Source organism: Salvelinus sp. IW2-2015, linkage group LG8, assembly GCF_002910315.2.
Source record: "Salvelinus sp. IW2-2015 linkage group LG8, ASM291031v2, whole genome shotgun sequence".
Taxonomy (NCBI): domain Eukaryota; kingdom Metazoa; phylum Chordata; class Actinopteri; order Salmoniformes; family Salmonidae; genus Salvelinus; species Salvelinus sp. IW2-2015.
In genome coordinates, this window is record NC_036848.1 from 7,384,808 (window position 1) to 7,394,695 (window position 9,888).

A 9,888-nucleotide genomic window follows, 5' to 3' on the forward strand; every position below is an offset into this window, starting at 1 on the left:
TAGCTGGTTGGAAGCTGGCTTGGGGTATCATTTTACACTGCAATTTATATAAGCAATTTGAAGGGATACAAAGAAAACAAAAGTAATTTTTATTTGTCACATGGGCTGAATTCAACAGGTGTAGACATTACCGTGAAATGCTAATTTACAAGCCCTTAACCAACAATGCAGTTCAAGAAATAGAGTTAAGAAAATATTTACTAAATAAACTAAAGTAAAAGATAAAATACTAATAAAAAAGTAACACAACAAAATAACTATAACGAGGCTATATTACAGGGGGTACCGGTACCGAGTCAATGTGCAGGGGTACAGGTTAGTCAGGTAATTTATACATGTAGGTAGGGTTATACAAGGAGGGGAATTTGCGTAAAGTATGTGAATGGGCGGTCGAAATTCACTGCTTTGTGTGTCTACCTTCTTGACCTTTGTGCTGTTGACTGTGCCCAATAATGTTTGTACCATGTTGTTGTTGTTATGTTGTGTTGCTACCATGCTGTGTTGTCATGTGTTGCTGCCTTGCTATGTTGTTGTCTAGGTCTCTCTTTATGTAGTGTTGTGTTGTCTTTCTTGTTGTGATGTGTGTTTTGTCCTAAATTAATATTGTATTTATTTATTTTAATCCGAGGCCCCTGGCACCTGTCTCCGCAGGAGGCTTTTTGCCTTTTGGTTGGCTGTCATTGTAAATAAGAATTTGTTCTTAACTGACTTGCCTAGTTAAATAAAAAAATAAAAAATAAAACATCACAACAGAGTCAAGTTCTACAGATATAAGTAAGATACTAAATTATACAATTAAAATAAACTTTATTTCCAAAATTACTTTCCAACCCTCAAAAGAACAAAAGATGATCCGTTTATTCACAACGATCAACGGGTGACTAGGGGCTGCGTAAATTCGCTAATCCTCCCTGTATATGAATTACATTGAAAGGAGTACTTTGGAAATTGACGTGATCTACAGATCCGATAATCTGCGCAGCGTTTTGCTTCAACCTACGCCCCTGACAACTCCAATGTCAGGGGCGTAACGGTGATGTTGCTGTAGTCTGACGTCACTATAACTTTGTTATAAATACGGCCTGGACGCCATTTCCCTACCTCCAAGCTTTGCTGATACAGGTTTTCTGTCGAGCTAGCTACGCAGTATTTTCTGTCAAGAAATGGACGCCGCAAATCAACTTTGCAAACTTTTTGTCGGTGGATTGAACGTAGATACCGACGATGACGGGCTCCGCAAGCATTTTGAGCAGTATGGTCAACTGACCGACTGCGTTGTGGTTGTGAATAAGCAGCTACAGAGGTCCCGCTGTTTCGGCTTTGTTACCTACTCGAGCGGGGAGGAGGCCGATGCAGCAATGGCGGCTAGGCCACATGTCGTTGATGGCACCAACGTGGAGTTGAAAAGAGCGGTCGCTCGTGAAGATGCTGGAAAACCCGAGGCACTCGCCAAGGTCAAGAAAATATTCATCGGTGGACTGAAAGACGACATCGAAGATGAACATCTGAATGATTATTTTTCCCAGTTCGGCGAGATCGAGAAGGCCGAAGTAATCGCGGAGAAGGAAACCGGAAAGAAAAGGGGTTTCGGCTTTGTTCACTTCACAGATAACGACTCGGCCGACAAGGCAGTGGTTGTAAAGTTCCACACCATCAATGGGCACAAGGTGGAAGTGAAGAAAGCCCTCACCAAGCAGGAGATGCAAGCTGGTGGTGGCGGCAGGGGTGGAAGAGGGGGGAGAGGCATGAGAGGAGGACAAAATGGCTTCGGTGGCGGCAGAGGTGGTTACGACAGCTACGGGGGCGGTTTCGGTGGGGGCTATGGAGGCAATAGCGGCGGTTATGGCGGCGGCTACGGAAGTGGAGGCTATGGCGGGGGTTATGGAGGCGCAAGCTACGGAGGTGGCTACGGCGACCAGATGGGAGGTTATGGTGGCGGCAATGGCTATAGTGACTTTGGCAGTGGGTACAGCCAGCAGTCCTCCGGGTATGGGCCCATGAAAGGGGCCAGCAACTATGCCGGTAGGAGCCCCGCTCCATACGCCCCCAGAGGCGGTGCTGGTGGCTACAACAGAGGGGCTTATGGCGGCTACTAAACCCGTGGCTACGACAGACTATTTGCAAAGAAATGTCTTTTACACCCTCAACCGTCGGATCGGACGACCTCAAACCGAACTAAAAAAAATTCAGTCATCGGGCATCTGCCATAAAGTACTGGCAAAATGCCGACACTGTGAAACCTAATCATTAAGAAGACCTCAAAACCAAACAGGTAGGAAGATGACTTCCGACCCAGAACCTGATTAGCACGACCAGCTGTTGCTGTAGGAAAAGTTCGATTGCAAAACCCATTTATCATTTGTTCCAAGTTGAGGGCGTGTAGCTGTCGTTAGTTGGCTTGCTTTTTTTTTTTTAGTTTTGCGTACATTCGTTTTTGAGTTTAGTCAAGGATTGTTTTGTTTGATACTATATTTTCTCTTATCTACATTTTAAGCAATTAGTTCCGAATTTCCCTGGGATCTAATCTTTTTTTCAATGTTTGGGGAATGGGACGCATGTGCTATGGAGTTGTATTTATTAGCTATGACTCTGATGTAAATTTGTATTCTATCCACTACTAGCCTATAGGTTTTAGGTGACGCTTAGGTGGTGGGGCGGATCCAGTTTAAACGTTTCATTCTTGACAATGTTTTGTAAATCAACGAAGTACGTCACAGTAATTTCCCAACACACATAGCGTCCGCTATCAGCTTAATGTTCCTTTCATTTACTTCAGCAATATCTCATGTATATTGTATAATCTGTCTGAAGATCAAACTACAATTGTTAAGCATTGGTATGCATATGTATGTTCATTTTAAATAAAAAGTTAAACAAACTTAGTTATTTTACTCATTTTACCAGGATGTCTTAAATGAATAGTTCGGGTTTTTGACATAGCTTTATCCACTTCCCCAAAGTCAAATCAATGTATACCATTTGTAATCATCAGCGTCCAGTATGAGGGAAGTTAGTACTTTCGAGCGCCAATACTTCCTTCAAACTGCACGCAGGTGCATATAAATGGCATCTACAAGTTCATCTTCCTGGGGAAGTAATGGGCCTCGTCAAAATCCCGAACTATCCCTCTAAGTCTACTTCTGATTGGTTATATTATGTGACTTATTTTAATATATTTAATATTAGCTTCATGGCATTTCTTCCATTGCTCTTCCCAGCTAAGGGGGTGAAGAATGGATTGCAGTTAAGTTTGCCCATGACCAATGCATGGAGGCTTTGTTGGTTGGCAATAACATAAATTGTTCCATAAAGTTAACTGGCTTTTAACTTGTGGACCTGAGGGCTCTCATATTTATCTTTGATTCCTACATTTAGGTGTTCATACTGTTATCCAAGTACGTCAACATAGCAGTAGCAGTTTGACTTTATACAGGGACCCTGTTCTATACCTGGGGTCGATTGTCATAGGACTCTGAAATATCTCTTTAGGATCACATCAGCAAACTAGGTATGTAAATCAAACTGTCTTCACTATGTGTTGGTCAAGTATTAAAGATATGGATTTGAAATGGTACTCAACTGTACTGATTAGGATTAATTTATTGATAGTTTTTTGCATTTATCAGTAGTTGGTCTTTGGCCTTATGCATCTTTTAAGAGGGGATTTTACTGCACTTACTTGGTCCTAAATCTAAAATAATGGTCTGAGGAGACTAAGTGCACTTCCTACATTAATGCAAATATATGGAATGGCACATGGTGTTACCTCCTGACTTGGCTTGATGTATTTATCTGCACTGTCTCATTCTTTACCCCTTTCCTCTCTCCTCCAGGTAGCCATGGTGACCTGACTGCCAGGACACCAATCTGGCAAGGCCTTGGTTTCCTTCAGGACTGGGGGATTGCAGTTAAGGCTGTCCCACTACCATGGGTGGAACCCCTGGACATTCTGCCTAATGTGTGCATTAAAATCTTTATTGTATTTACCAGGTTTCAATGATTGCCAGTGGGTTTATTCTAGTCAATCTAGGAGGGTGATGTAATTGACTACTTCTGTTCTTACCCGTTGTAGGAAAGTTGGTCATAAATGTTAGATCATTGCATACTATGGAAAATGGACACCAATGATGGCCTTGGTGTGCTATGCTTTTAATTTGCTGCAATTGTAATAAAACTATTTTTTTAAAGATTTACATTGTTTTATTGGGACATGTGCAATGGGTTTGAAGGGGAATATTGTTGCATGGTAGTTTTTGCCTTTGGATTGCGCTCTATAACTCTTCAAATGTTCAAGTTACATTTACTGAACTTTGGACATGCAGCCCAATTCCATTAGTCCACTAATTTGCTCTTTTGGGCAGTCAGCTTAGTTTAATAGTTGTGCCAGGTACAGTGAATCTTAACCTCTGAACTCCAAAGATGCAGGTCAAAGTGAGTGCTCTGAATTGGGCTGCCTGTCTCCATGCAGTTATTGAACATTTACTTGTACTATAACTGGTAAATTAAATTTAGGCATGTTTTCAGATCTCAAAAGCCACTTAATGTTGAAATGGACCCATATTGCATGGCATCTGTAGTGTAATGCCTCAATCCTGACTGAATAGGTAAAATGGACACCATACGGTACATTTTTAGCAAAAGATAAATTTCTATATGCAAATTCAGCAGCATTGTGGCCTGCTGAGCACTGCCAGGATTATCTGCACATCCTGTAATGTATTCTTATCTTTCTTCACACTCACATTAAATCCGTGTGGCTCAGTTGGTAGAGCATGATGCTTCAAACAGCCAGGGTTTTGGGTTCAATTCCTACAGTGGACCAGTATGAAAAAGGTATGCTCTTACTGTAAGTTCTAGATAAGAGTGTCTGCTGAATGTATTCAAGTTGCCGATTTTTTTTTTTTTTACTCTTGAATGTTCAATGCCAGTCTTTTAATGGTTAGGGGGAACAAAGGAGTAACAGATGTAGTACGGAATGAAAGGTCGTCCACAAATGAGGAGCCAAAAATCATTGGCATCAATACTGCTTTGAATGCGCACAGCAGTGTCATGTGCTAGAACAGAACTGACATGAATGGACACTGAAATGACCAGAGTACTGATGTGAATAAAGACCTGGATTAGTGAACGCTAAGTAGATAATGGATATTCAGATCATTACATATGAAGAGATTGTATGAAACGAGAAGGATGCATTTACAAATTATGAGAACGGCAATTTGAATAAAATGAGGTGGGATTTGAGTGGAACAACCAATCAGAACTGTTGACGTATTTCCAAACCTACGCCAGACGTCATTGCGTCGCCGGTAGCTTCTTTTAAAGCGATGCGATTTTGTCAGGTTACATTTTATTTGCTGTAAAACAACTCTGCTAGTAATCATGACGAACCAACTTTGCAAACTGTTTGTCGGTGGCTTGAACGTCGAGACTACAGACGATGGCCTTCGTCAACATTTCGAGCAGTACGGCCAGTTAACCGACTGCGTAGTGGTCCAGAACCAGCAGCTACAAAGGTCTCGCTGTTTCGGCTTTGTAACCTACTCAAGTGCGGAGGAGGCCGACGCAGCCATGGCCGCCAGGCCACATGTCGTCGATGGTACCAACGTGGAGTTAAAAAGGGCCGTTGCACGGGAAGATGCTGGTAGGCCAGAGGCACTCGCCAAAGTAAAGAAAATATTTATTGGTGGGCTGAAAGACGACATTGAAGACGAACATTTGAATGATTATTTCTCTCAGTTTGGCGCAATTGAGAAGGCCGAAGTCATCAGCGACAAAGAGACTTTCAAAAAAAGGGGATTCGGCTTTGTCTACTTCGAAGATAATGACTCTGCCGACAAAGCGGTAGTGCTGAAGTTCCACACCATCAATGGACACAAAGTGGAGGTGAAGAAGGCCCTCACCAAACAAGAGATGCAGTCAGCCGGTGGTCGTGGTGGCCGGGGTGGGAGAGGAATGAGGGGGTCTCAAAATGGCTACGACGGCGGAAGAGGTGGCGGCTACGGCAGCTATGGCGGTGGCTATGGAGGAAACGATGGCGGCTACGGTGGAGGATACGGCAACGGAGGTGGTTACGGTAACCAAGGGGGATACGGAGGTGGTTATGGCGATCAAATGGGGGGCAGTTATGGTGGGAACGGTTACAATGACTTTGGCGGAGATTATGGTCAGCAGTCTTCCGGTTATGGTGCAATGAAGGGGGGTAGCTATTCAGGCAGGAGCGCTGCACCGTACTCCCGCGGAGGTGCCGGTGGCTATGGCAGGGGTGGATATGGTGGTTATTAGACACCGTTTACCTCTCAACCCCAATTTGAAATGTTCATAATTTCTGATTCAATGAACTGAATTTACACACGGGCCAGAGTGCCCTATTTCTTTGTTGCTCCAATTTAAAAGGACTCGCGCCCCTCACCCACCCTGATTTAACCCCTATTCTACTCCCTCCATCTGGACTACACCATTGTCCCTAGGCGGCGTTACTAAAGACATTATGGACTTTGTTACCAGTTCAACTTTCTGACTTGTCGATGTAGTTTCGTGATTCTTTAAACATTTTTTTTGTATTAAATTGTAGTTAACGTCCGTGCTTCAAGACTTTCCTATGATACTGTATGTCAGGGATGTCAAACTTGTTCCATGGAGGGTCTAGTGTTTGCAGCTTTTTTCCCCCTTTCAATTACGCCCTAGGCTTCAGTGTGGGGAGTTCCTTACTAATTAGTGACCTTAATTCATCAAGTACAAGGGAGGAGCGAAGACACTCGGCCTTCTGTGGAATGAGTTTGACACCTGTGCTCTGTCCTTAGTACCAGCAAGGTTAATAACAAGTCAAATTGCTTTGCAACATGAAACTCAGGGGTATTAATGGAGTTGAAAGCAGTCTTCATGAATGCTTGAGTGGTTTAAGATCATAACATTTCGTGACAAGTGTTTTGAGGAATTTAAAGAACTATGGTTATTGTTTTTAATGGTTACCTCCTAATGCTTTTCTCCGTCCAATATGTGCTGTTCAATACCTTGTAAATCAATGCAGTTGTGGAATGTTACTAAAATCCTGAATTAGTTGACTCTTGAGTCTCACTCCTTTGCCTGTAATAAAGTTTTTAATGTTGTCAATTTAACCCTATGGCATTTTGTTTCAAAAGGATTATTCAGGATCGGTTATATCATGAAGCAGTTGCACACCCTACAGAATGAAACACCATCACTGGTTACTTTCCTGTTCAGGAATAGACTAATCTGGCATGTGTGAAACTGGCCTACATTCATAAAAAAAATTGTTTCAGACCTTCCAGAATTTCCTATGCTACAACCAGTCCTCCTTGAGGGAGGAGTGAGAAACATGATTGGTGGCAAGACCGTTACACTACCAAGGGATGTCTTTTCTAATACTAGGTCTATCTGAATCAATGTGGGATTTTTGGTTGTCTGACACCTAGTTTGTTTGGATAGCAGTGAGGATTGTTATTTTTCTCCAGTACGTTGGATATACTTAAGCAATAAGGCACGGAGGGGTGTGGTATATGGCCAATATACCATGGCTACGGGCTGTATCCAGGCACTCTGTTGTCTGATATACCATGGCTGTCAGCCAGTCAGGGCTTGATCCACCCAGTTTATAAAACCTTTCAACACACCTTTTTTCTTGCTGCATACCTTGCCAAATGTAAACTAGTCCATACGATTGTATTCTAGTTTGTTCTGTTCAAATTTTATTCCAATGTGCCCAATCATTAGGTCCTTACGATTATGGAAACCTATAAAATGGGGAACTTTTTTGCTAGAATGATTAACTCCAATAGAACTACAATTTACAATAGCTCGCCCCTAGGAGGCTCGTAGACGTGTAAGCATTACGTCGACGCCAACCATTTGTCTACATCCGCCATTTTAGACGCCAAGAGAAGCACTGTCAAAAGTCTATGCGTTGACATAACCAGATAAATTGCATCAAAGCGAGATGGAAAATCAACTCTGCAAGCTCTTTATTGGTGGACTAAATGTTCACACCACTGACGGTGGTCTTCGTAAACACTTTGAACAGTATGGCCAGCTAACCGACTGCGTAGTTGTTCAGAACCAGCAACTACAGCGGTCTCGCTGTTTTGGGTTTGTAACCTATGCTACTGCTGATGAGGCAGACGCTGCAATGTCCGCGCGGCCTCATGCCCTGGATGGCAACAATGTTGAACTGAAAAGAGCAGTGGCACGTGAAGATGCGGGAAAACCTGAGGCTCTGGCCAAGGTTAAGAAAATATTTATCGGGGGTCTGAAAGAAGACATAGAGGATGGACATCTGAACGAGTACTTCTCTCAGTTCGGTACTATCGAGAAGGCCGAGGTTATTAGCGATAATCAAACTGGTAAGAAGAGGGGGTTTGGTTTTGTTTATTTCGAAGATTATGATTCTGCCGACAAAGCGGTGGTACTGAAGTTCCACCATATAAATGGCCATAAAGTAGAGGTGAAAAAAGCCCTCACCAAGCAAGAAATGCAGGCTGCTGGCACCCGTGGCGGGAGGGGAGGAAGGTTTCAAAATGGATACGGTGGTGGCTATGGAGGAGGTTATGGAGGCAGTGACGGTGGATACGGCGTGGGGTACAGTGGAGGCTACGGGGGAAGCTATGGTGACCAAATGGGTGGCTACGGTGGGAACGGCTACAGTGATTTTGGAGCTGGCTATAGCGAGCAGTCATCTAATTATGGCCCCATGAAAGGTAATTACTCGGGCAGAAGCAGCGCACCTTACACCCGAGGTGGTGGTGGTTACGGCAGGGGGGGGTACGATGGCGCATACTAGAGCTCCAGCAAATCTTACTCAAAGCAGCCTCGTTCCCTTAGCAAAAATGATTACACCTTCATAACATAGTTCCCACCAAGCGTTCTATAATGGTACGAGAGTGACTGAACACTGAGCCCAAGTGGTTCAGACAGGAAAGTTACTACAGTATTCTCTATTCAAGGCTGACCCAAATAGGCAACGTTAGGGCCATCTAGCAACTAACTACAGATTATCTTGGGGGCAGATGTCTCCACCTTCATAGCAACTGCAGATGTCTCCACCTTCATAGCAACAACATTTCTCTAGGAGACCTTCACCTCCATAGCAACTACAGATCTCTCTAGAAGGCAGATGTCTTCACCCCATAGCAACTACTGAGCTCTAGGAGGCAGATGTCATCACTCCAAAGTTCTCAAATAACTTAGCTCTAAATGGCCATTGTCCACCCACCACAAGTAATAGGACTACTCCTTTGGATTCTTTTATTTTGAGCAGTGGACCACTGTTTGTATTTTGCCAAGATGCTGTTAAAATTAAGTTAATAAGTCTCTGCTTGTTATCGTAGATTGTTATATTTGCTTTAATGTGTTGTAACTAAATTACATTTTGTTTAAAAATATTTGTATTTAAGTTGGAGTGTTATTAATTTGGGACCCCTTGTTTGACTTAGCCATGTAGTGAACTTGATGGCGTCCTTTTCTGCATCTAAGTAGTTTAAAGGTAACTTAAGTTATTTTGCCCATACATTTCTTACTTGCCCCTGCACTATACCAAAGTATATGACATATCTGCCCAATACCATTTGGTTTCAAAGGGAAATCTCCACACATTATTTATTTTGGACTATAAGGACTAGGTCACACTTTTTAAGTATTCAAGGTTCACTGCTGTTACTGAAATATAGGCTATTTGTTGTAGTGTTTGATTTGTGATTCCTATTTAGTTTGAATATAAAATAATTGTAACATTACTATGATCATTATGTTATAGTTGTTAACCATTAACATATTCTCACTTCTCAACTACTTCAAATTCTGTAAACAGATGTTATCTAAGCTTTCCAGTTTTTCTATTTTACAGTAGAACCAGAAAGACTTCAGTAACAAGGA

The 9,888-nt window shown here is 42.6% G+C and overlaps 3 protein-coding genes across 4 annotated transcripts; all 3 read left to right on the forward strand.

The window, feature by feature from the left end:
- Positions 1–1,093: 1,093 nt before the first annotated feature.
- On the forward strand, positions 1,094–4,187 carry LOC111967345 (heterogeneous nuclear ribonucleoprotein A0). Of its 2 annotated transcripts, none has more exons than XM_023992293.2 (2): positions 1,094–3,508; positions 3,834–4,187. In XM_023992293.2, exon 1 carries the CDS (start codon positions 1,164–1,166, stop codon positions 2,094–2,096), a length of 933 nt encoding a protein of 310 aa, XP_023848061.1. In that variant the 5' UTR covers positions 1,094–1,163; the 3' UTR covers positions 2,097–3,508; positions 3,834–4,187. The 2 variants fall into 2 exon arrangements, with proteins under 2 accessions (XP_023848061.1, XP_070300824.1); XM_070444723.1 differs by having other exon boundaries at positions 1,094–2,272.
- Positions 4,188–5,303: 1,116 nt separating this feature from the next.
- On the forward strand, positions 5,304–6,848 carry LOC111967346 (heterogeneous nuclear ribonucleoprotein A0). Its single transcript, XM_023992294.2, has one exon. The coding sequence runs from the start codon at positions 5,383–5,385 to the stop codon at positions 6,283–6,285; it is 903 nt and encodes a 300-aa protein (XP_023848062.1). The 5' UTR covers positions 5,304–5,382; the 3' UTR covers positions 6,286–6,848.
- Positions 6,849–7,611: 763 nt separating this feature from the next.
- Positions 7,612–9,398, forward strand: LOC111967347 (heterogeneous nuclear ribonucleoprotein A0). The gene has a single exon (XM_023992295.2). It carries the CDS (start codon positions 7,958–7,960, stop codon positions 8,795–8,797), a length of 840 nt encoding a protein of 279 aa, XP_023848063.1. The 5' UTR covers positions 7,612–7,957; the 3' UTR covers positions 8,798–9,398.
- The last annotated feature ends 490 nt before the right edge of the window (positions 9,399–9,888 follow it).